The sequence below is a fragment of the Zingiber officinale genome, chromosome 10B (assembly GCF_018446385.1).
Source record: "Zingiber officinale cultivar Zhangliang chromosome 10B, Zo_v1.1, whole genome shotgun sequence".
Classification (NCBI taxonomy): Eukaryota; Viridiplantae; Streptophyta; class Magnoliopsida; order Zingiberales; family Zingiberaceae; genus Zingiber; species Zingiber officinale.
In genome coordinates, this window is record NC_056005.1 from 13,631,870 (window position 1) to 13,658,513 (window position 26,644).

The window sequence follows — 26,644 nt, forward strand, 5'->3', positions numbered from 1 at the left end:
AACCAAAGTGTTATAGAAGCAGTTGGGATGTCCTAGGGCATTTGAAGTGTATATGGTTAAGTCTTTCGGTGATAAATTAGGCATTTGAAGTTTGAAACTCAGCTACGATATCTTTACGGAGGATTTTTCCTTAATGGATAGTGGACCTGAGAATGTTACTTGTCAAGATACGCCTCCATGTGTATGTTTCTGATTTACCAAGTGATCAATAGGAAATTTCTGTAGAACTTGATTGATCATCTTAGGTTTAATGTTACCTGATTTATCATTTTTATTTATTTTTAAAGTAGTTGGAATGAAAGAGAGTTTGCAGAATAATTCCTCTTGAGGGCTATGAACTACAGATGTATCATAAAGCGAGAAAGATAAAATTTTAATTATGTTGATCTGAAAATATCATATTAGAGATTTTCATATTCAAATTTAGATTGAGGATTTGGATTGTGTTAGTTAAATTAATCAGAGTTAACCTGAATTTAAGGTTTAGTAAATTTTTTTAAAGTTAAGAAATGGAGTCTTAACGTAATGATAAAAATTATGGAAACAACTTTTTGTAAGAGGCAGGATAAGATTATATATAATGGATCCGTTTTTTAGGATCTCGTATATTAATATCAATAATAATATGATAAATAAAAATAAAAAAGTATACGAAAACGACGTGTTCATTGTTAACATTAATTTGTAACAAAGAGCAACGGGGAAGCGTCTTTAATATTCAATCTTCGACAGAGGGAACAGAGAAAGGCAAAGCTGCGCTTCTCACGGAAGAAAGAGGGAGAGAGAGAATGAGAAAGAAAAGAAATGACAGGAGCGTGGAGGACATCATTTGATTTCAGACGTCCACTAAGTTTTGCCGAACACAAAAGATGAAGGTGCGCAAGGAGGCTTCACAGGTAAGGTGAGCTCATGTGCCATCATCTGCGATGAAAGGTAAAAGCTAGCTGGACGAGAAGATATACTAACTGTACAAAAAAAAGAAGATGCAAGGAGCAACGCATGCTACAGATAAATGATTGAGGACACGGAACATGTTTTCAATTTCTTGACACATATATGAACACACAATTCACTTGCGGTGAGAGCTTGTGCTATACCAAGAAGTTGTGGTTTATATATATATAGGCTATGTATGAACTCTCTATATCCGAGAAATGGAAACACAAAGCATGCCATGTATGATGCCAAGCATCACAAACTTGGAAGGTTCCTGCTTACTGAAACAAACACTTGCCCCCAAAAGGTGAAGACAAATCACATGGTGCCTTGGTCCTTTTATTTCTTTTGCTCAGATAATGTGGCTGGAGCGCCTTTATTTACTAAGTAGGACAATACGATTAATCTAAAATAGTTGAAACCGCCCAGTTATTTGTTTCTTGTTGTACTCCGAAAATGCAATATAAATATATAATGTGATGGAGCAGTGTACAATTCAACGTTTCAGGCTCTGTGGCTTACTCTCGTTCTGATCTGGTTGAGCTAGAAAGGTTTTCAAGGTCAGTAATGGACCAACAACCCCCACCAACTATGCAGTCGCCTGTATTGCATGCTGATAAATAACTTAATTATCCTATCCTGCTGGAATTAACTTCATTTGAAGTGCTTGGTGTGACACCTTTTGTATTGGGATGAGATTTCAGATGAATACCGGTCAAGTACTTGCCTAGAATTGGAGAAACTTGTTTTGCTCAACAATTTATTATGCCCTGAGAGTCACAGGTTTTCCCACAATTGCAGGTTTTCGGTTTTCCCGAGAGTTCGTTACAGTTTGTCCCGAGACATGGAACGGGAGCTTCCATGAACCGTCAGACATAGTAAAAATTAAGGGAACACATTGATTGTTTTTGTGCCCACAAGAATCTGGAAATATTACATCGACATGCAAATCAGAAAGTTTTCTAATGTTAGTGATGCATGTTCAAAAACGGTGAAGACAGTTGATTAAAGATGTAGCTCAGTAGTTGATCGTGTAAAGATTCCGCTCCATTTTGTCAAACTAAATATGTCAATGTTGGGTCAGGGAAGATGTTTCCGACGTTGATCCTTCAACACTCAAGTCAGTCATCAGAAAAATAAAAAGACGGTAAAGAAAACTGTAGCAACAATAAAAGTCTAAGCATAAATAATACATATCTCCGCTGATGCATAGCCCCCCTTTATATAGTGTTTCAGTAGCAGACATACACGTTTCTCAAAGCACGTGCATATTTTTCTAACTGTTTCGTCAGAAAATATCTCTGACACTCTTCCTTAACAGGGTATGTAAATCCCTGACATGACAATAGAAATTTTCGTTGTACAATTTACCTGTTAATCATGCTCTGTTGTCAACGACACCAACTCTTAGAAGAATATAATGAGCTAAGCAAGGAGTCTCATTGTTTGGCTGAGCGGGGAATCGCTCGGCAGGGATTCCCTGCCGAGTCGATCTCAACTGTTCTTCTCCACGGTTGCTTGACTCGGTAAGTTGTTCCTCGCGCGACCGGACATGCAATCTGGTCGGACTAGCCCTTATAAGGTCATCATAGTTGTGAGCATCTAATGTCCTCTCTATAGTCGTCCCGGTCGAACGAGCGATTTGCTCAGATGAGCCTCCGGATTGAACGGACCCTTCGAATCCGCTCTGCCAACTTTGGTGATCAAGCAATTTCCTACCTTTACCGTCTTAATTTTGACCTCCACGTTAATTATTATTCCCACCTTTAACCCATACATAGTAAACTCTCTTTACCACCGCATAAGTTAAGAACTTTTTTAACATTCTCTACAAGAATTAAGTTTGGCTCTGGTTAAAATTACATTTTCTTTTTTTAAAATAAATTTACTGAAAATTTAAAATAAAAACACCGTTTCTCACACTGTTCTTTATCCTGATGGCATAAAGATAAATACGTTCGTCCTAACCTTTCTATCAATTCGTACACTATTCTTTATCCTGAACCATCTCCCTCTGATCGCAGACTCATTTGACATCTCATATATTGTATTAAGTTCATTGTTGATTCACTGATCCAAGAGACTGACGAAGCCCAACTCTTTAAAGACAGACACATGTTTTTGTTGGATCAACAATCATGGGCCGTGTTTCCTTGAGCACATCTATGACAAAGTACGTTGATTCAAGTTTACTTGCATCATGGTACAACAAAACTTCGACTCTTATGCAGATCATAATTACTGAAAGCATTATTCATGTGATGCAAAAAGTTAATAACGTTCAATCCAGACCAGACGGCTCTCCGCTACCTATCCCAAAGCCTTGTGAAAGGGAGATAAATCATAGTACTGAACACCAAACGATCTTCTAAGTGGGAGAAACTTATTCCCCAAGGGAATGAATTCCATAGGATTTGAACTTTACTTCTATGATACCAATCTACCATCCGAATATCAACTCAGCTACGTTCGTGGGGGCATAATAGCATTATTCATAGTGGCAAAAACGGGATGATGGTGACGAAAACAAAGGAATGTATCAGTGGCTACTCAACTGTTAAGCAAGTACCTTAAATCATAGTGCAAGAGAAGCACCAGCACACAATTTAAATACCATGAACGTGCTGTAATAAGAGGAAAAACATTGAGTTCAAGAATAACAAAAACATCAAGATGAGTACTATATTTGAAAACATGATTCTATTTTGTGTCATTTCTGTGCTGATAAATCCAGAATACTTTCTTGAGAAGTAAGAGGAATATAGACTCAGCATTTCAAGATTACTGAAACAGAAGGAAGAAAATTGAGGGTGGGAGCACTCTCCCTATCTGTTGTGGAGAGGATTAGGCCCAGTGTTCACCCTCCTCTTCTCCCCTTCAAGAACTTCAACTCCTCTCTGCTGCGTATTTCCTCCAAAGCTTCCATTTTTATGCCGAACAGGTTTCCACGTGGGGAACCCAAACTCTCCTCTGAGTCTGCCAGAGCGACAACCACGAGTACCACAGGTCGCCAGCAACTGCAGCAGCAGCAGCAGCAGAATTACAGAACAAGTGATGTCCTTCCTTACAGCCATCCTTCCAACCCAACTCTCATGGCTTTGACAGGGCCAGAGAACGTGTAAAGAAGTGCAGTGTGGATGCTGGAAGTTTCACAGCCTTTAACTTGGTGAGGGTGGTTGAGTAATGTCGGCAGGTTCCTTGTTTTGGGCTGTGGGAAAACCTTGAAGTCTGCAAATGTGTTTGTTTTCCGTCAATGCATGGGTGTTGGTGCTTCTTGTAATTAAAGTCATGTACTCTTGTTCGATGGAAGTTTCTTCCAATTCTAAACTCGAGACTGCTTTTGAGTTAGAGCTGATAATCTCTTAGTTCCATACATATATTTATGTGAGAAAGATCTACCAAGATTTCTGGTCAAGTCTCGGTTTTCCATTCGGAAACAAGATGTAGTTGACGACTGCAAACAGGGAAGTACGTAAAACGAGCTTCTGTTTAAAGTGGTGTTTAAGCATAAGTTACATCATAGAAACAATTTGATCAGATCAATATGATTGAATTTTTCATCAATTAATTTGATCTTTTTTTCAGATGGGGGGATGATCAAATCGATTAACCAGGAAAATCCGAATTAGGTTTTGAACTGCGTCGTAAACAAACATCCATATGCATGTTCCAATCACTAGAGTCCTTGATGTGTATTCCAACCACTTCGTTGTTGGACTGCAGCTGAAGAAAATGACAGGAGGCTGCAGCCAACGAAGTAAGCGTGGCATAGAGAGTAAAGCAGTCGACATAGGCCTAAAACTATGACTATTGTTTGTGAGGCCACTTCCCAGTTTTGAACGCTTATTTCACCATCCAGTGAAATTTTCTCAGTTTTATTTTTCGATCCGAAACAGTTTGCCAGTGAAAAAAAAAAACAATACACAGCTCAAAGCAGTCTGTTCTGAAGGTTGGCCACTGAAACACTTTGATTAAAAATTCCTGTTTCGGTTTTCATTACTCAGAAATGTGAAAGATCAATCCGTCGAACCTAATTGCTCCACCTATGAAGGTCTTGTACTATTTCACTTTGATGGCCTTGTACTATTTTCCGGTCTTCGTGTTTACATTTAAGGATGCAAATATCTATGAAACAATTATTCAACCTTCATAAATGCAAACTTTTAATAGTATAGCGGTGGAATCTGCTCAAAATGTAAAGGCATGCATAAATTCTCGAAATAAATAGCACAGCGGTGATCTTAACTTTGCATTTTAATGTGTATGTCCATTAAAAGTTGCCCTTGCAGATATATTTATCTATTAATTAGGCTGCTACATTTTTTTAATCTTCTTTCATCATCACACTAACAGCTCTCGCATCAGTTGCAACACTCCACTGATTTGCTAACGGAGGATTTCATTCTATGATGCAGATAACTTGTTTCCTTTTTTTTCTATAGGAATTCAATGTGACAAGTCGTATATATTATTAGATTGCAGCAATCATAATATAATATAATGGCCAACTTAATCATTGTTTTACCAGAACTAACTTCACCAGAGAACATTGAATGCGAGACGTCTTACTGTTTGACTTGATGATTGCATGACTATCTTCAAAAGATGCAGCAGGCAAATTCACAATTAACTCATTCTGTACAAGCATATATATTCTCCATCTGCTATTACTTTTTAATAATACCAAAGTGCATAAGGCATTCACAAACACTACAAGCAAGTTGAGGTAAAACAGGTTTTCCAAATATCACCCAAAGTCGTTACACGACTATTTATTTGTAGCGAGTACTTTGGTTATTCATTTTTGAACTCCTAATTCTCCTGTTGCATCTGATTCAAAAGAAAGTTACCTTCCAGATTCCTGTGGACCTCGACCTTAAATTTCACCTCCTTGTTTCCATTCTTAACTTTAAGGAGCATGTCAAGCTTTGCAGTTTCTTCAATCACCTATTAGTTAAAAAAAATCAAGGATAAATCCATATAATCAAGTGATTGCTGTATAAAGAACTTTGTTTCTCTGCTTCAGAAACAAATTTAAATTATCTAAGGCTCAGTGAATGCGATTTCTTTGGGGGAGAAATTATAACACATTCATTTCAAGCATTTCAAAAAGACTTGAGATGAAGATCTAGGGAGATTTGTTCCTAAAATGGGTTCAGGCTGTTCGGCCATTCCATGCATTTCAAAAAGTCTTAAAATGAAATTCTAGGAAAGTTTGATTCCCCAAAGGGGTTCAGCCTAAGGGTGGCAATTCGGTTCGGGTCCGGGTTGACAGGTTCGGGTTGATAGGTTGGCGGGTTAGAAAATGACAACCTGAACCCGACCTGATTATGAATTCGGTTCAAACTATTCAACCTGAACCTGATCTGTTTATTTGCACTTGACCCGAACCCGACCCGTTTGACCCGTTTAACTCGTTTAACCCGTTGACCCGTTTAACCCGTTTGACCCATTTGACCCGTTTGACCCGAACATGACCTGAATTCAATAAAGAAATTTTGTATATTAAATTAAAAATTAAAAATAACATTTATCTACATAAATTGAAAATCCATTTCATAAATGATAAACCATAGCAACATTACAATCAATAGCACATCTCTATGTTTAGGGTTTTTAAATTTTTTAAATTTGTAATTTTAGTTTAAATTTATAATTATAAACGGGTTCGCGGGTTATAATTGGGTCATTTCAGGTTGACCCGAACCCGACCTGTTTATTAATTGGGTCGACCCGATTTCGACCCGAACCCGAAACTACCCAACCCTAACATGATTTTTTCGTGTTCGGTTCGGGTCGTGTTTTCGTGTCGGGTCAAACATTGCCACCCCTAGTTCAGCCCAAGAAAGTTGAGCTCCAATAACAGAAAACTAAGAAAAAGTCAAAGGGCCAAAGCAAGGGAAAACAAGACACTCTGATTGAGCTAACTGGATCAGACAGCCCAGATAACTCAGTCAATCCTCATGGGTTGATAAGTTCAATCAGGCTTGTTAGTGTGATTGGTCTGATGGGTTTGAACCGGCCAGTCAGTCTGATGGATCCAATCAAGTCAGTTGGTCCAGAGTATCCAATTGGGGCATTCGATTTGGTGGGTCTGATCGGCAGTAAGATGCAGACCAGTCTGGTTGCACGGTCCAATCGAATTGATAAAATGTGAATCTATTGGGTCAGATGTGAATGGGTCAAACTAATCGGTCCAAATGGTTCAGTTGAGATGGGCAAATCAACTAGGCAAGTTGAAATAAGGAGTCAGTCTAGCCAAACAAGTCGATAATATTAGACAAGTTGGCTAGACCAATGAAACAAATAGCACAAGCAAGATGAGCCATAAAAAATATTTATGTGGAGAATTCTTTTTATAAAAATCATTCCTCAAGTTTTTGGTATTCATTATGATATTTTTACCAAACAATCATAAAGATAATTACTCTTTATTTATTTCATTTCCAAACCAGGTATTTACCAATAACAAAAAGATAGTTATTCTTTATTTATTTCATTTCATAATAAAAAAAACGTGTATCTTATTGGTTAAGTATCCCTTATCAACTAATTCCCCCAAGATGACTACGTTTTTCATTATCTCTTCTATTCCGTGAACCAAATGCACAAATCAATTCCCATGGATTTGTGTTTGGTTGACAAGAATAATCATTTTAGTCCCATGAATTCCCATGGATAAGTTTTCCTATGTTTGGTTAAACAAATAAGTTTGGAATATCAATTCAATTCACACGGAGTTATATCCTTTAAACATCATTCATAGTTATTCCTCGTGTCATTCCCAAAAAAAATATCTATTTCTACATTTGAAAGATCGAAAGAGTGTATTCCTACACCATTCAACCCAAAAAAAAAAAACCTATTACTATTTCAATATCTGAAGAGTATGTATTCCTACACCATTCAACTACTCAAGAAATTCGTAATTTGAGCAAGTCAAACGAGATGGGATGATGGAGGCAACGCACTGAATAGATCGGGCAAGTTGAATGGGAGGAGTGGCTTGCCCTAGCTGAGCAAATGGGGAACGATTGGACTGGATGAACCAAGCAAGCTGCACAATGCAAAGCAGACCCCACAAGGTGGGCGGGCTAATTAGACCTAGTGGACTGACCAATTGTATGGACCAAGTGAACTACAGCCTTTTATTTGGCTGATATTTTATCAGAATTATTCCTGACCTTCCAATAAGCTAAACATATTCCTATTACAATGACTATCAATTTCATTCCTAGGACAACTATTCTATTGTCTGTCAATTCCATTTCCCGAACCAACCAATCATAGCATTAATGAATAAGAGAGAATTTGAATGTATAAATAAACAAAACTCAAACAGCATAAGAAAAGTCAACCGCTAAGTACAAAAGCCTTTGTTGAGCTGCTCTATCCCTAAGAAAATCAGCCTCTCCCTTAAATTAATAATTTTCAGAATAACAAAATGTGTGAATCCTAGCTCTTTTTACCCTTCAGAACTACATGTGAAACAATTTAAAAGTAGCAGGCATGTAGCGAGGGAAAAAAATAGTCAAAAGATTCGACCTCTGCCTTTGCATGGAGGACCTCCAGCAGCTCGTAAGGAAACAGGGAATTGGACCTTTGTTGAATGGTCTTCAAAGCATGGTCTGTTGCATCTCTAACCAGAGGATCATTTACAGGAACAGTGCGCCAACCAGGACCAAGCTCATCTGTCAAATGATAATACTCACTGAGAAATGTGGAACCATTCTAACAGAATTGACAGAAAATAATGATTGTAGTGGATACCCACTGGCACCCAAACGTTATGCAAGCTTCAAACTATTATAGAGCACGACAAGATACAAAATTCCCAACCTAGAAGTAATTGAAATTAGCTACACAAGGTTCATGTGATCCTTGTACAAATGCCTGGTTGCTGCACAGTATAAAACCTATCAAATGACATATGAATATGAAAGTTTGGATATTTTTCATGCCATAACTATATTCAAGAAGACAACAGTTACGTGCTAGTGAAACTTAGAAGCCACTCTTACTCTCTAGGCAACCTGCCCATAGAGAACAAAATAAAAAAATTTGCAGTGATAAAGCTAACATAGTTAAACCTTGTGATCACTATAGATTGATATACAAAACTCCTAGGTACTTCAGAATTAGACTATATTATTACCTCGTTTAGCACCGAGGTCAGCAGTGGTAAGAGAGGGAGAGTCTCCCACATGCTCAAACTCTTGAAGCTCTTTAAAGTGGAGCCATGGCTTGACCCATATCTTGGCTTCATACAGCTTCTTCTTCCCTGCATCGATTGCCTCCAAGGTCAAGTGATGAAGTGTTCCTGCCACAACTTGCTCTTTTGCCTTCACTACTCGAGTAAATTCCAGAAGTCTATTCTGTGCGAGCAGAAAATAAAAATTATCAAAAGTATTGCAACAATGCTCCTACATACTCTGACTGGAGAGACAATGAGTGAGTAGCTTTTAATGGTTAATATTGATCTCAAATTCTCCTAATTTCACTTGGAGTATTTTATTTTAACTGAAACAGGGATCGTGTGAACAGGGCCGGACCTGAGCATAGTCTCAAGAGGCAACTATCTCAGGGCCCATATAGATGATGTAGGCATTTTCTTGAGATGATGAGATGACTCAAAACGAATTCAAGAATTTCACATCTATCATAGATCCAAAAAGATATCCTAACATATGGATGATCTATATCCTCACAGGATTCAACTGTTGGAAAGGATATCCCAGCAAAATTCCTTCAACGGATGAGTTTATTAAACTGTAACATATGGCTGATCTGCATCCTCGCAGGATTCAACTATTGGAAAGGTTATCCCAGTAAAATACATTGGATGAGATTGTTAGCCTGTTTAGGTCTAGCATTGACAATTGAATGAGGTATAAAAGCTTGATCTTTTATTCGACAGTAGCAACTTTTCTTTAAACGGAGATCCACATAAGATATTTAAACATTTCTAACACTTGCTTTGAGCAAACACTTAAGCGTGAGGGTAGCTGGTGAGATCATAAGAACTCCGTAATGACTAATTGAATGGTGCAGTTGAAAAGCTGCAATTCTTTAGTTTGAGAAGAGAAATGATGAGACAGCTTAGTCACGACATGGTTGACAGAGGCAGCAATAACAAGGAGGAACGAGAGGAAAGAGGCACAGATAAATGATATAGAAAACTCAAACCCTAGGACAGGATCGTCTCTACCTCAAACTAGATTTTGGGGATCCTACCAAAAACATCAAAAAAAAAAAAAAATAGAACATTATACCACACAGAATTAATTGATACAGCCTCGGACAAAGCGTCTCCATGATTCAGATGAGCTCTCTTCAAATAAGGTGAAGAACACAAACGTACCTCTTTTTTGTTGTGCTCCTCGACAGCGAAGCGCGCGAGCTCCTCGATCTCGGCACTGTTCTGCGCCCCATCCGATACTATCACATCTCCAACCATGGACGCAAGCGCAGGCGAGAACAGGGAAGCGAAGATCAGAACGAGGGCAACAAGAAGAAGAGGGCTCGGCTGAGTGGGATGAGAATGAGATGCCACGCTTCAATGGCCAATTTATAATGCATATTCTGCGACCTTATTATTTCTCATAAATAGGCATCGCTTTGGCATCCGTCATGTTCCACGCGTGTCGTACAACGGAAGCAGTCGTGGCCGTCGGATCGAGAAAGCTCAAGTCAGCAACAAACTTAAGAGTTAAGAAACAAATAATGGTACGAGCACTTTCCAACAAATTAATAACAGTATATTTAAAAAAATAAGTCTAAGATAGGACTCTAAAATAAATCGAGTTAAACTGAATTTTAAGATGTTTAAATTTATTTGATAAGATAATTTAATCAAGTTGAGTTGAGTTAAGTCGAACTTAAAATAAATCAAGTTTTTAAAATGAGTGTTCAATCTCGACTTGGTTTATTTTTCATAAAATTGAACTTGTTTGAAACTTAACTTGAGCTTGATCCGTTTATATGTTATCAAGCTCTCAATTCAAGTTTAGCTTGAGCTTGGTTCAAGCTTGACTTGAGATTGGTTCGGACTTAGTTCATTTAGATATTATCATACTCTCAATTCAAGCTTGTTTGATTGTTTGAAATTTTTAATTAATTGTTTGATTGGTTATTGAGTTTGATAATTTAAATTTATTTATTTATTTTATTTTATTATTTATTTAGCATATTGAAAAAAATTTTATTAATGAATATAATTCGTGAACATTGTTCACGAATATTCTTCATGAATATTGTTTACGAGCGTTGTTCACGAACGTTAACGAGCTGAACATATATGTGTTCAAGCTTGTTTGTTTAGTTTAATGAGCTCTTCAAATTTATTTGTTTAATTAACCTTATGTATATTAAACAAACATAAATAAACTCTTACCAAACTGAAATATTAAATTTATTCACGAACACTTGATTCATTTATCATCCTAATTTCATATATCAAATTAATTATTTTGAATTTCATAACTTAAAATGGGCACAAGTAAATATTACTTTTCTATTTGTTTAAGTTTAATCTACTTATATTTTTTTAAAAAAAAATGTCATAATAGATTTTAATTTTTTGTAGTTCTCGAAAAATGATCAGATGCGATGAGCATAGAGAAGATTCTGTTGGAAGTAAAAATAATAATAATTGTTTGGTAACCACCGTCTCCGCCGCGAGGTCATAACGGCCGCCCTCCTCTTCGCCACTCTTTCGCATCAATAACTTCAATGATTTCAGAACATAAAAAATATATATATTCCATACACGAATGATACACAAATAAATAATATTATCATCTCTTCACCAACAACTTATCATACATTAGTTTTCTTTCTTGAAAATAATAACCCAATTTCACACATTATGAAATATGAACATACATAAATAATAAAACTATCTCAAAAGAAGTAAAAAAAAAGACCATGTTTTAAACATAAAACATGGGAGCTTAATTAGGAGCAGAACCCACTACAAATTCACCATCCTTTATTCTAAATAAAGTATGTTATTAGTAAACGTTCTTCTTCCTCGGGTAAAACTAAAATCAATCGTAAAATTTGATCACTCTATAAATGATTTAGTTTTTTTTTTTTGACTTATTACCTTTTTAGTTCAAAAACGGAGTGTGTTCTTCGTGCCCGTTCAATCCAGAAATGGCGTGACCGAGCAATTAGACTCACAGATCGGGGCACTGGTCGAGGGGACGCATCCTCTGCGACCCTGCCTTGAGCGGGCAGGGCGTGTCGATGGGTGGCACCATGCAATTATAATGCAGGCAGAGCGCGGTCCCGGCTGGGAGGGCAGCGGTCGCCGGACCGATCTCGATCCCTGTCAAGAAGTTATGCTGCAGGTAGAGCAGTTTCATGCCATTGTTGAGCCCCTGGACCAGGCGGTTGGGTACGTCCCCGGTGAACCTGTTGTTGTTGAGATATAGGCGGCTCACCGAGGCCAGCTGCGGCGGTACGGCCCCCCAGAGCCGGTTGTAGCTCAGGTCCACCACCGGGATGACGACGTCATCTTGCGAGGGCTCCACTGGACCGGAGAAGGCGTTACGCTGCAGGTGGAGCGCCGCGAGAGGGAAGCCGAACACGACCCCGGGAATCGATCCGTAGAGGAAATTTGAGCTGAGGTCAAGGAAATTGAGACGGATGAGGCGCCGAAGCACGGTGTCGACTCTGCCGTTGAGGGCGTTGGAACCGAGGGAGAGGTATTGGAGGGAAGGAGGAAGCGGCGGCACGGGGCCGGATAGCTGGTTATGCTTGAGGTTGAGGTGTAGGAGCGGGGAGGAGGTCGGGAAGGGAGGGAGAGAACCGGAAAGTTGGTTGTGGCAAAGGATGAGATTGGAGAGCTTCGGAGAGGAGGCGATAGACGCCGGGATCGAGCCGGTGAGCTGGTTGTAGCCGAGATCGAGGGTGCGAAGGTGGGGGAGACCGGCGAGGCTTGTGGGAACGGGACCGGAGAGGAGGTTGTTGCTAAGAACAAGGAAGCGGAGCTCGGAGCAGCTGGAAAGGGCGTCAGGAATGGGACCGGTAACGCGGCCAGGGACGAGGGAGAGCTCGGCAAGCGCAGAGAGTCGTCCGAGCGCAGGATCGAGTCGTCCATTGAGTCCCGGCGCACCGGCGCGCGGGTCGCCGAGCGCAAGAGCTACCACATGATCCCGGACGCAGAACACGCCAGGGAAGTCGCAGGGATCGCCGGTGAAGTCCCAGGCGGAGAAGAATTCAGAGCCAGGCATGTCATCGAGGCTCTTACGGATGGCCTGCAGGGCTAAAAAATCAATCGGGTCCAGAATCGCCGTCACGCCACTCAACGACACCATCACCATCACCGTCACCACCGCAATCATAAAGAATCGGTAATCCCGCAAGCAACAACGCCCAATCACCTCCATCAGTGCCACCTCCTCTGCTTTAGACGGTTACTCCGCTTGCTTCCTCTCGCAGAGGACGGTTTAATAAAGGAGGGCGGGCGATGGAGTGTTAATGTGCGTGAAAGGTGGGGAGGCGAACACCACCTTGCTCGCCCGCTTTCCCTCGTGGGGAAGGGATCGAGCGCTTTAATGGCGGAAATGTAAAAGAAGAGTGAGATTACAGAGAAAGAGAGAAGAAGAACAAGAAGATTTGGAGAAGAAGCATTGCTCACTGCTTCTTTGTCTCTTCTTCTCCTGTTTATGGTAGCAATCGATGATGGCTTGCCGCTTGAAGTTGAGTAGATAGATAGATTGATCCCTCGTATCTCCCCACCAATAGACATGATCCGGACGGAAGGTGAGTGGGCAAGTATTAGCTTACCAAAATCATGTTTTTATATGCCGTATTAACTTTACAGACTCGTCAATGATTGTCCGAGCCATATGCTTCGGCGAGGAGGTGGCCGGCCTTGCCGCGATGACCATATGACTTGGACTCGGGGTAGGGCGCCACGTCGCCTTTCTGATAATCAAATGGGTCCCATGGAACGCGTGCTGGGAAGGTACGTGGCAGATAGATTAAGTGAAAAAGAGGGTAGAAAGTGGCTTCGCTTTGGATGGGTAGATGAACGAGTGAGTAACAGAGTAAGTAGGGCAGGTGAATAATTTTTTTTCCATGTTTTCACTTACCACCCCGTAGAAATCTTCAATTTTGATTATCTATCTTTCTGAAAATATCCCTCCTCCTCCCTCTTCGATGCCAATAAATATGATCAAATTATTCTCTCACAATCAGCCATTGACGCTGATGGAGAGGCAGAATGGAATTGGTTCCTTCTTTTCTCTCTCTTCGTTCGCTCACGTGACGCCCTTCTGAAAGTCAATGAATTGGAGTTCATGCAGGAAGTGTGACTACTGACAACCCCTTTTGTATTCTTTAATTGTGAAGTTATACTTCCCATTTCTTCTCGGTCAGTTAGGTGTCCACTTTTACTTTTGCTGTTGGAATGAGTGAAAAATCTCAAAAAGATTTTTTTTTAAAGTACTTTTGGAATTAAGTTTTGGTTTTTAAGATATTAATGCTATTTTAGCCAAATCAGAGTGGTTTTAACAACCGTGACTAAACGAGCATGTTGTACATTTCAGGAATACTTGCATTAGAATTTTCTTCAACAATTATTTTTAACACAAAACTAATAATGCACTTATTTTAATCCAATCGTATTTTGCAATGGTTTTTAATTAAGTTACTGAAAAATCAAATGGTGGATATTGAAATGGGAGGTTGTGGAATAGTACTTTTTATCCAAAAATAAATAAACAAACAAAAATAAATAATAATAATAACCGGCCTAATGCGTCTCCCGGAGGAGGAACAGGCAACGCCGATGTGGGGCCCGCAGCGGCCTCCTCTTTCAGCCATCCACGCGCGCCCTCAGGAGCGTCACTCACGAACGCACCTACCTCCATAAATGCTCGTCTCCTCGACCTCGACGCCTTGCTCTTCCCCTTCCCAATCCCTTCTCTACTTCTCCTCTGCTTCGATGATCAGAGGAGGAGGAGGAGAATTGAAGTTCTCGTTATTCTCGTTACCTCTTCCCCCATCCCGAATTCGCCCTCCCAAACCGGATCTGTAAGGGCATCGCATCGATCTCCGCCATGGGAACCAAGGTACTGCGGCCCCAGGACTGCCTCCTCCGCCACCCCAGGCCCTTCTGCCGGACCAGAAACCCTTCCTCCAAGCGCCTCGTCTCCAGACGAGGCGAGTGTCTGCAGGGATCCAAGGCAAGGAAGCGCGAGATCACGGCTGCCGGCGTCGTATCGGAGTGCGTCCCGGGGCGGTTGGCGCGGGATGTGGCCACGAGAGAGGTGCGGGTGAAAACGGCATTGACGCTGCCTCAGGACGTGTACGCGGGGTCGGCATGCTCGCTGTCGCCGTCGCCGCAGGCGTTGCCGCTGCCGAGATTCTCGATGAGGACAGAGGAATCGACGGCGGCGACCGCATCGGTGGATCCCTTCGCCACCAGAGACTTGAGGCGGTTGCTTCGGCTCGAATGACGTGCCCTAGATCGCGATTCAGGGGAGAAAACGAGGGAGGAACAGCCCTAAAATTCAATTTTTTGTAGGCCCCTTTTTCTTCTCTTCTCTTCTCTTCTCTTCGGATCAGAATCAAATTTTTATTGCTTTCTTGTATCCCGTGTGAGTTTTATTAGCCCGGATTGAGTTATGATAAGTGCCAAAAAGATCGAGGAAATGTAAACGAAGCGAAGGAGGAAAATTGAGGCGTGTAGAAATTGGTTTGGTCCCGAAATCTCATTCATGCCTGGTGGAATCTAATCTGTGAATAATCACAATAGTTTAAAGTGAAATCAGATTGCTTATCTTGAAGACTGCATTCGATGATTTGTTCTAATCCTGATGATAAAGATGATGGAAACGTTAATAATCAATTTTATTCAAGCCAATGACAACATCACACGATTAAATCATTCTTCAAGTAAATCCTGATCAAATAATAACAAATCAACTGCTATACACGCACAAAACGTAGTACGCCAATTAGTTCATTTTCCTTTTTCCGATTCCTTCATTCAACACTTTTTTCTTCAGTAGCAGTGCCCGTCGACGGTGGATACCCGATTCCATGCCTATTTTGAGGAAACAGCATGAAGATGACTCCGGCGACTGCGCCGATCACCGGCGGCAGCGCAATCACCAGCATCTTCTCCTCGACAAGTAGAGCAGGGTAGAAGCACGTGACCGTGTTGTTATCCAGCAGTGCGACCGCCGCGAACACGAGCAGCGAGAGGACGGCATGGGCGAAGTCACCCAGCCGGAGCTTGTACTCAGAGAGGTCATACCTCGCCGCGGCACCGGGGTCGGAGAAGAGCCAGATCCCGCGCGCCGTCACAATGCCGTAGTACAGCTTGCCGTCGGCGGGGTCGAGGAAGCTGTCGGTGAAGCAGGCGAAGGAGCAGTTGAAGGCGCAGGCAACGAGGAGCACGCCTGAGAGCCACCTGTTTACGGTGGTGCAGTGGCCGACGTTGGTGAGGAGCGGGCTGAGGAACTGGAAGAGGAAGACAGTGCCGCTGGGGAGGAGCTTGATGAGGTCGCCGACTCCCTTGAAGGTGCGTTCAGTGATGGTCGCATCACTTCTGGTAGAGAGCTCGTTGGCCATGGCGATCGGTTGCTGTGCGTTCGCATTAAGAATGTTGCATAGAGGCATTTATAATGAGATGGCGGAGAGAGTGAGTTTGCTTGCAAGGATTACCACTGCGTGAGCTAATGGCATTGTTTTGCTTGCACTCTTTGGATTCTTATCTGTTGCTGTTTCTTTTAACTTTCATGATATACTCGAAGTGGCAGCATTTTTTTTCTGAAGTTAACGAAATGCTATCCTAAACAGACATTTAATCTCAGTCATTTCGTAAGAGAATAGTTAGGATTGGTAGTCAGGCCTCTATATATAAATCATTCTAATTAATAGCCTAATAAAATAAAATTTATATTTTACAATTCCTCCTCAATTAATAAAATATAAAAGAAAAAAAAGAACAACTTACTCCTCATATGACATATGGTTAGACAAAGGAAGAAAAGAGTGACTCGTAAGGGATTGGGGAGAAGCTATGGGTAGTCAACATCGTTGTTCCGCAATAGTGGTTTCAATTGAGTCGTGAAGATAAGGCGGAGTCGACAATACTTGTAGTACGATGAACAACAGTGATGAAACTCTCGATCGGGATAGTAGTGAATGTTACACAACGATGGTCAAGGAGGAAGCCATCAATGACAAAGTTGGGGTAGTGACTGCAGCAATTGTCAGGTAAATATCGCTCGTTATTAGGGAAAAGGGAAGTTGTGGTTGTGCTCATTGAATCACAATCAAATGCCTGAAAGGAGGGACAAGGAAGATAATGCTGACATTGGCTGCTCACATGGCAGATCGAGTAGTGCGTTGTGCATGGGAAGATGAAGCAATCGTGCAATAGGAGGAAATTTTAAATTTAATTTGAGTAATAGGTGATATTGTTCTCTCCAAATGGTTCAATATCGCCCATTGCATAATAAGATACAAATAAATTATAGGGGGCATTTTAGTTTACCACAACGATCCTTTGCATAGGAAAATCAAACACCCAACGAAATATTTTCCATACATTGGAAATTAATCTCGAGATCTATATATTGGAGCAAATGCTTATACTGATACCAACTGTATCAATTTGTAGAGGTGAAATTTTAGGTTTAATTGAAATTATGGTGAGTTGAAATGCATGGAGATATGAAGAGATCGTGTACTAGGAAAAAACTAGGATTAATTAAATTAAGGTGGGGTTTAAATAAAATTTTAATTTTAATTATTTAAAATGGATGGAGTTGTAGCTCATCCTAGTCGAAGAGTGACTCTGTCCCAAAATAGGAAGAAAGAGATAAAAGAGAAGAACTTTATCTTATTTGTTAACAAACTCGACTAGCTTCGATGAACTCGGCAAAGATATAAAAAGAGCAAGGTAAAATATGACTATTATTGTGATGCCAATAAAATCTTAGACAATACGAGAAAAGGAAGAAGATGCGAGGGTCAAGGATGACACTTGTTGCTATAAATTGGCAACAACTGATGTTACGTTTCTTGCTTGTCGAAGAAGATAAAGGAGAAGAAAAGAAAGTTTTTGTGCTTGAGAAGTGATGTGGATATGGGTTAGGGGTGGAGATGTAATTAAAGGGAGATGGAGGGGCAATTTTGTCTTTGGTTGCATAGGGTTTTAAGGGAGAGAACACTGTAGCAATAGGAGGGGGCTTCGTGTTTTGCTGGTTCCGCCGCCACAGTAGCTTCTTCCTCCCTCTCACTCTCCTCGCTGGAGCCGAGGTCGCCCTCTACCTCTTCTCTACTCCTCTCCTCCTCCTCGCTGCGTTGCCGCCGGTAGACCACTGGCTCTCTCCTCCTCCTCGCTGCGTCGCCGCGCGACTCCTCCTCCTCGCTGCGCCGCCGCCAGCAGACCACTGCCCCTCTCCTCCTCCTTGCTGCGCCGCCACCGGCAGACCACTACCCCCTCTCCCCCTCCTCGTTGCGTCGCCGTCGGCTCCTCCTCGCTGCGCCGCCGCCGGCAGACCACTGCCCCTCTCCTCTTCCCGCGGCCAGCACAACCGTCGGTCCTCGGTTCTCCTCGCACCCTCGCCACCAGCCACCAGCTACCGCCCTCGCTGCCTCCTCTCCTCCCTCATCGTCGGCGCTCTTCTCTCCCTCCTCCTCGTGACGTCGCCGCTAGATGCACGTCGCTGCCTCTTCCTTTCTCGCCAGCAGCAACCTCCATGTGTCGTAACCTTCTTGGTCGGCAGCTACCACATGTCGTCAGCCCACTGTCCTCTTCCTTTCTTTCCGCTGCAGCCGTATATGTCGAGCCGCTGTCGGCACTGCAGTCCATCGCTACGACCACGTTTCCCCTACGTTCGTTACAGTCGTTCCCTACATCGATTTGGCTCCACCGCCTCCAGCACAGATCTGGCTCCTGCCGCCGTTGTAGCCGATCTAACCGTGCCCCGATTCTCATGTGTTCCAACCTCCTAGCTCTCGTTGCCCTGGGCTTTGATTTGATCACGCTCCATCTTTGATATGTTTTGGTCTGGTTGTGTGCTATATCTCGACTTATGTGTTCATCTCATGTCTTGGCATGCGTACCAATTCGTTTCCCGGCCTGCGTACCGATCTCGTTTCCCGGCCTGCGTGTCGATCTCGTATCCCAGCCTACGTGCCGATCTCGCCTCCCGACCTGCGTGCCGATCTCGTTTCCCGATCGGTGTTGATTTCGTGTCTCGGCCTACGTGCCGCTAGTACCTCTCGGCCTGCGTGCCGGTGTCTTATCCCAAGCTGCATGTCGTCTTCTAATGACATGCTACATTCCGTTTCTCATCGTCAGATCCAGCTCTCCATCCCCATCGGGCATTGTCTATTCTTCCGGGTCGCGACAACTCGAGCAGCGTCGCATCCAAGGGCGCCCCCTGGGCCAGGGTACGTTCTTCGTTCATATTCTATGCATATTTCATTATTTTATGACTTAATCTTGTACTCATATATTCGTTGGATCTACCTCGAGCATAGGGGTACCGGGGGGGGTGGGTCAACCCGGTCACTAGCTGTAGGTAGCGTTGACCAGAGGACTTCTGAAGGCTTGGTCAACATATAAGTCATCTCAGCCCCCCCCCCCCCCCCCCCACCCGCGGAACGTCGCGACTCGGTCAACATTTCATCCACCTCCCCCGACGGTCCGTCTGACTCAGCTTCCGGACGGGATCAAGAAGAGAAGAGGAAAAACTGTAAATTTATTGCCAAGAAGATAAAGAGAAGAAAAAAATGAGGAAAAGAAGGGAAAAATAAAAAAGTAAGAATTAGCGAAGGCACGGTGGTCATGGTGGGGTTGCAATGTGCGTAGGGAGAAAAAAAGAGAAAGTTTTTCAAAAGTATCCTATTTTCTTTTAAACTGATCGAATGTGTTTAAACTTTAAACTTGGTTCAGTCATAATTAATAAAATCAATTTCAAATAAATTTCAATTTGAAGTAATATAATTCTTATCTCTGCCTTTGATCGTTGGATTTAATTCGAACTCAATCCAATTTTAATTTTAATTTACATTCTCACTTCATATTTTATCTATTTATTATTATATGTTTTATTTTTAAAATTTAATACGTAATATGTTATAACATTTCCTGATACAAGTAATACCAAATGGACAGCTTAGGTCGATGTCTTTCCACTAAAAAAAAACAGGCTTACCGACGGAAATATCCGTCGGCCTTCCGTCACTACATTGCCATACCAACGGATTTCCGACGGAATAATTTTAATCAGTATAATATCCGCCGGCCAACATTCCCGATTGAAACATAATTCCGTCGGTATTATATACCGACGGAAATTTAGTTTCTGTCGATAAGTATACCGACGGAAATTAAACTCCGTCGACATTGTTAAAACATGACACCTCATCACAAATTACAATAATTCCGACGGAACAAGAGTTTCCGTCGAAAATTACCGACGGAACAGCCTTTTCCGTTGGTAATCCCGTCGTAGACATATCGAAATTAAGTTTCGATAATTACCGACGGAACCGATTTCCGTCGGTATTCCGACGGGATATCAAAAAAAAAAATTGACAGATTCATTCTATTTACACACTGTTCCCATATACATTTTTCAAATATATAAACAAATCATCACAATGGATAGTTTTATACAATCCACAGCAAATATAATCTACATCAAATATAATCCACACACATATATCTATCATATGATAATCACAAACTAATAAAATCCACAAAAAAAATCATATTCCATACAATCCATAGCTAACCAAATCTACAGAATACATATTCCACACATATCCATATATAAAATCGAGTTTACATAATACATACCGAACTAAAATGTAGTCCAAATAATACGAGAACGCGAAATCATAAAGAAAATCCTGTAAAAAGGTAAATACAAAATGATGTATAAATAAACAGTTTGCATATATATGTATTATCTGAATAAAAGTGAGCAAATGATGTAGCGAAGAGCCAATATGTAAATAGGACTGAACGTGACTCCTAAAACATATTATAAAAAATCTTTAGAAATAAACATGTTATAATATCAAAACATGCTCACGTTCTATATAATAAATAAAAAACTAAAGTGTAGCTGAACAAACCTCAAAAAAGCTAACGATCACCATCTGATGGATCTTGAGTCTCCTGTGACTCAGAACCCTGTGATGCCTAGGTGAAAGAAGCCAAAATCACCCGCATTTGGGCCATGAGATCGTCATTACTCTTGTCACGTTCAGCTCTCTTCTTCTCCTCATCAGCCCTCCACTGATCCATATCAGCCATCCTCTGATCCATTGATTTTAGTTGAGACCGCAGCTCTTGATATTCAAGTCGTAAAGACTGCATTTCACTAGAAGAAGAGGAACTAGCACGACCTACTGGATTCCTCAAACGATCAAATGTCACTTTGGCCTGAGAGCCAAGGTCGTAGAGGGTGGAGTTTTTTGTCCTTCCATCGACAACATCATAATAAATCTCATTTAGATCATCGGTGGATAAAGATTGTGACTCTCCACCCTCTGTTGATGACTGAGATGCCTGAGCCACCCTTTCTGTCATTTGTTGTTGCATAAAAAATAATATAATATTCAATTTGATCTGTATTACTAATTACTAATCAAGATAGAAATGAACAAATGTAATAAAGTTAATTATCTTACATGTAGAGTTTGAGATCGAGAATCAACAAATGACTCATCTTTCTTCTTGTGGGTCTTCAGAAAAATCTCCATACATGTACGTTGTCGGGCAAGCTCACGTTCCTACATTCAAAAAATTAGGGAAAAAATTAGTATGCTCAACAATACAAGGTTGGTAATAAATATAAAATTTGTTACAAAGTATAATTTTAAATTATACTCACCAAATCCATGGTATGCTCAACAATAGATCTGGATCCTGACGTATGCCGAGCGATTCCGGTGCTCGGGCTACCAGCCTCTGTATTCCAATTTGCTTTTGTCTTTTCGACATTAGCTTGCCACCTTTCTACAGCCCAGGTGACCGCCCATGCACTCCATATCGCCTCCGTAACATACGCAAGCCTAGTGCCCTTCTTTCTCATGTAATACATATGATATCTGTAGAGTTTAACACAGTAAGTATTCCATGTAGCTTTAAATTGGTCTTCTTGCCCGTCCACCCATGTATATCTTTTCTGTAATTATAAGTTAAACATTTAGTTTAAATGATAACTATATTATAGAATGTGAATTAAATATATTAAATTTACTTACCACAAATTCATTATAATAAAATAGCTTCATCTCCTAGTCTACATGCCTCCATGTAGTACCAGACGCGTTAACTCGTTCCTTGAATTTTGCAGTGATATATGTGGCAACTCTGTGCCCATCTGGAGTGAACATGCACAAAATAATATTAAGTTATGAGAAATACATTACAACTAATGTTATATATAAACTTGAATAATTAATAAGACAATATACTTACGAGTCCCCGACAACGATAAGGACCTTGTGGCCACGGGGTGCCACATGCTGCTGCTCTGCCATGATAATATCTGCAAAATAACATTGCAACACATCATAATAAGGTCTAAAAACCTGATAATATAAATACAAAATATTATGGAAACATTACTTACCGATAGAAATAATAATGTTAATATTTAATCATCATTAACATTTGACTAGTCAACATTAACAGTTTCTATGTCGTCATGGCTAGATGAGCTTAGTTCAACTGCATCCTCACTGTTGGACATCTCCCCATCATCTATCTCTTCGTAAATGTCATTAGCATCTACAAGTAATTGAGAAGTAAATTGGTGTTGTAAATCAACTGAATGTATCTCCACTTCATCATTCTGAAATGCATCATGGTTTTGAGCAGTGATTGTATTCGACATCTCTATGGTTGAGTGAGGCTTGATTCGACAAATAGACAACCATTCACTAGATCTATTTCTCTTCGTAGGATATTCAAGATAGAAAACTTGACCCGCTTGTATTCCGAAAATAAAAGGCTCAAACTTATTGAATCTTTTATTTGCATTAACCTTAACTAAATTATAATTTGGATGAATTCTAGTACCTATTCTTGGGGTCGGATCATACCATGAACATTTGAACAACACACACTTCTTTATTGGTAATGCAGGATATTCAATCTCTATGATTTCGTCAAGTCTACCATAGTAATCAAATTCAGTGTTATTGTTGTCCACAGATCCTTTGACGCAAACACCAAAATTATAAGTTAATCTCCATGAATCTCGTTGTGCCACGTGGAATTTAAGACCATTAACATAGTAATCAGAATACACCTTTATTTTATGAAGGGGTCATGATGCAATATTCATTATTCTATCATCTTGAACATTTGATATTCTACGGTCTTTCACCTATAAAAATAAGTAACATATATCTTAGTACACTTCTTAATAAACATGAACTTAAAAATTTCACAAATTTTTTAACTTACATATATTTGAAACCACAATGCAAATTCGATCTCTAACTTTGTAGCTACCTCACTTGCACCAATTGATGGGTTTTGTAAATATAATTGTTGTTCGTATAAGCTGAGAAAATAAGTAATTATATTAAAATTGGGATATCAAGCAAAATAATTAAACGAAAAGGATAAATGTTTGATTTAAGAAGTTAACTTACTTTATGTATGGTTTGACCTCTTCACAATTTAAGAGTTTATATGTTCTTGCAGCATGATATTCTTCCTCGGTTAACCATCTAGCAAGCGATGCACCCATCAACGTACCAGGAAACTTAAAAATAGAAAGCATCGATGGATCTATCGGCTGACAAGTATCATCAGAATTTCTAGGACACTTGCGATGTCTTGTTTGCACACTATCAACAAAATAATATGAGCAGAAAAAAGATACTTCTTCTACTAGATAAGCATTGCATATTGACCCTTCAACTCTTGTTTTGTTACGAACATTATTTTTTAATTTCCTCAAAAACCGTTCAAATGGATACATCCATCTGTACTGCATAGGACCTGCTATTTGTGCCTCATAGGGTAAATGTACTGGTAGATGTTCTATTGAATCAAAAAAACTTGGTGGGAATATGCGCTCCAGTTTACATAATATGAGGGGAATGTCTGTTTCTAGCCGAAGCATATCATTCATCGTAATATACCTTGCTGTCAAATCTCTAAAAAATATACTCAATTCAGTGAGTGCTTGCCAAACATTTTGAGGAAGTAAGTCATGGAAAGCTGCATAATAAGTTTTTGCATAAATACATGATAGTCATGACTTTTCATTCCAAACATCTTTAATCTATTCATATCCACGCATCGAGCCATATTTGAGGCATAACCATATGAAAATTTGATTTCTTTCAACCAATTACATAAAGCTTGTTTGCCATCTTTGTCCAATGTATAACAAGCCTTTGGAAATCTATTAGTTATTTCATCTTGATGCAACTCTGGTCTATTGACTAGGTCTTTTAATTCCTCGCGTGATTTTGCAGTGTCTTTAGTTCTTCCAGGCACATTCATCACAGTGTTAAAGATATTATCGAAGAAATTTTTCTCAATATGCATAACATCTAAATTATGTCGAATAAGCAGATACTTCCAATACGATAACTCCCAAAAAATACTTCTTTTGTTCCAACCACACTTGCACATCCTAACAATATATTTATTTATCTCAATAAAACCAGATTATGATACTGGTAGAAATCCATAACTATCAATTTGCTCAATGATTTGTTCACCTGTAGCATGGAGTGGAGGGGGTTTTCTGACTACAACATTTTTTAAGAAATTTTTCTTATTTCGCCTAAGAGAGTGATCAAGTGGTAAAAATTTACGGTGATTATCAAACCATGACACCTTCCCACTATAAGGTAATGAAAATGCATCAGAATCAGTCATGCAGTGTGGACATGCTAATTTACCAGTTGTGCTCCAACCCGACAACATTGAGTATGCTAGAAAATCACTGATCGTCCATAATAATGCAACATGCAATCTAAAATTAGTTTTGCTTGCAACATCATAAATCACCGACCCTATATTCCATAATTCATTTAACTCGACAATCAGCAGCTGTAAGAAAACATCTATCTTCTCTTTGGGATTGGTTAGACCAGGAATAAGTACTGTAAGGAACATAAATTCATCTTTCATACACATCCATGACGATAAATTGTACGGTGTTAATATAACCGACCAAGATGAATATTGTTGTCCTGACTATCCAAATGGTTGAAATCCATCTGCAGAAAGTCTTAATCTCACATTACATGGTTCCATTGCAAAAGAAGGAAATACAGCATCTAGATGTTTCCATGCAGGTGAAGAAGGATGACACATTATACCTCCATCGTGTTCATGCTCATGATGCCACGTCATATGGCAAGCTGTAGCAGCAGATGCATACAAACGTTGAAGTCTAGCAGTTAACGGAAAATAATACATCACTTTCCAAACTATTTTTTTCTTCTTCTGCCCTGGTATGCGAGTACCATGCTTATAACGAGGGTGTGTACAGATTTTGCATTCACGCAGATCATTGTCTTCATTCCAAAATATCATGCAGTTATTTATACAACAATCAATCTTCTCCACAGGCAAACCTAAACCTCTGATTAATTTTTTTGTACTGTAAAAACTATCCGTCATGATGTTATCAGCAGGAAGCAATTCTGACATCAACTGACAAATGTCGTTGTAACATCTTTCTGAAAAATAATGTTCTGCTTTCATATTTAATAACCTTGCAGTAGCTGATAATTGAGAATGACCAGAGGGAATGTCTTTCCACACTTCTCTTTCACTAGCCTTTAACATTTCAAATAGTTGCTGATATTCAAGTGTTGGTGTTTCATCTATATTGGAATAATCAACTGCAGCATTCATCGTATCATGAACCATTGATTGTATTGCAATATCAATATTAATTAATGCTTCAGAAGCGGTAACAGTTGTCCTAGATGACGAACCACCAGAAGGTCCAATTGATTCATATAAATAAGGTTCTCCGTGACAGTACCAATTGTAGTAATTTGGCACAAAATCATTTCTACATATATGTATTTTTACAGTATCTTCATCACGGAAAGCTCTATTTTGACATTTTATTATGATTGCATGGATACCGTAACTCAGCATGATTCATACATTCCGGGTGACTTTTAGAAAAGTTCAAAAACTGTTCAATTTCAGCAATAAAATCATCTCCGATAAATCCTTTTTCTAATCGATCGTACATCCAAGCTTTGTTCATAGACATTTTCACCTAAAACTAATATATTGAGAACTAAAAATTAACATAGATTAAGATACTAACACAAAACAAACAAACGAACTATATTATGTTATAAATTAACATACTAACATAATATATTTCTAAATTTAATCATGTTAAATGACATACAGTATGATAGGTCAACTGGAGAAGAGCAGCAAATGCTACCTGTTTACAAAATAAAAATATTTTAGCTAAAAAAATAAGACAATAATAACTTTCAAGTTGCTCACTGCACCAGCAGCCAACCGCCAGCCAACACAGCCGCTATCAGCTAGTTGCCGGCCAGCACAGTCGCCAGCAGCCCGCTGGCGGCCGACGATAGCCAGCATAACCGCAGGCAAGCGCAGGCGGTCGTAGGCGGCCGTCGCCGGCTGTTGGCAGCTGCAGAAGGCCGCAGGCGGTCGCCGCCGGCCATCGCCGACTAGCTCAGA

General features: G+C 40.2%; 4 protein-coding genes across 4 annotated transcripts; 1 reads left to right on the forward strand and 3 right to left on the reverse strand.

Moving 5' to 3' along the window:
• Positions 1-5,587: 5,587 nt before the first annotated feature.
• On the reverse strand, positions 5,588-10,501 carry LOC122029322 (cysteine proteinase inhibitor 12-like). Its single transcript, XM_042588263.1, has 4 exons — positions 10,298-10,501; positions 9,092-9,311; positions 8,482-8,627; positions 5,588-5,883 (listed from the first exon to the last, which is right to left on the reverse strand). The coding sequence occupies exons 1-4, from the start codon at positions 10,391-10,393 to the stop codon at positions 5,749-5,751; spliced, it is 597 nt and encodes a 198-aa protein (XP_042444197.1). The 5' UTR covers positions 10,394-10,501; the 3' UTR covers positions 5,588-5,748.
• A 1,213-nt stretch (positions 10,502-11,714) lies between these two features.
• Positions 11,715-13,885, reverse strand: LOC122028551 (LRR receptor-like serine/threonine-protein kinase ERL2). The gene has a single exon (XM_042587396.1). The coding sequence runs from the start codon at positions 13,329-13,331 to the stop codon at positions 12,117-12,119; it is 1,215 nt and encodes a 404-aa protein (XP_042443330.1). The 5' UTR covers positions 13,332-13,885; the 3' UTR covers positions 11,715-12,116.
• A 1,123-nt stretch (positions 13,886-15,008) lies between these two features.
• LOC122028952 lies at positions 15,009-15,407 on the forward strand. Its single transcript, XM_042587924.1, has one exon. It carries the CDS (start codon positions 15,009-15,011, stop codon positions 15,405-15,407), a length of 399 nt encoding a protein of 132 aa, XP_042443858.1.
• Positions 15,408-15,788: 381 nt separating this feature from the next.
• Positions 15,789-16,560, reverse strand: LOC122029975 (protein DMP2-like). The gene has a single exon (XM_042589118.1). The coding sequence runs from the start codon at positions 16,525-16,527 to the stop codon at positions 15,937-15,939; it is 591 nt and encodes a 196-aa protein (XP_042445052.1). The 5' UTR covers positions 16,528-16,560; the 3' UTR covers positions 15,789-15,936.
• Between the last annotated feature and the right edge of the window lie 10,084 nt (positions 16,561-26,644).

What these genes read in the sequence shown, in the direction of transcription:
- LOC122028952 (XM_042587924.1), top strand. Translation starts at nt 15,009, where the DNA reads ATGGGAACCAAGGTACTGCGGCCCCAGGACTGCCTCCTCCGCCACCCC.
- LOC122029975 (XM_042589118.1), bottom strand. Translation starts at nt 16,527, where the DNA reads ATGGCCAACGAGCTCTCTACCAGAAGTGATGCGACCATCACTGAACGC.
- LOC122028551 (XM_042587396.1), bottom strand. Translation starts at nt 13,331, where the DNA reads ATGGAGGTGATTGGGCGTTGTTGCTTGCGGGATTACCGATTCTTTATG.
- LOC122029322 (XM_042588263.1), bottom strand. Translation starts at nt 10,393, where the DNA reads ATGGTTGGAGATGTGATAGTATCGGATGGGGCGCAGAACAGTGCCGAG. An exon ending in TGACCTCGGTGCTAAACGAG is followed by an intron (nt 8,628 to 9,091) that starts GTAATAATATAG and finishes ATCATTTGACAG; the next exon opens with ATGAGCTTGGTCCTGGTTGG. An exon ending in TCCTCCATGCAAAGGCAGAG is followed by an intron (nt 5,884 to 8,481) that starts GTCGAATCTTTT and finishes TTTAACTAATAG; the next exon opens with GTGATTGAAGAAACTGCAAA.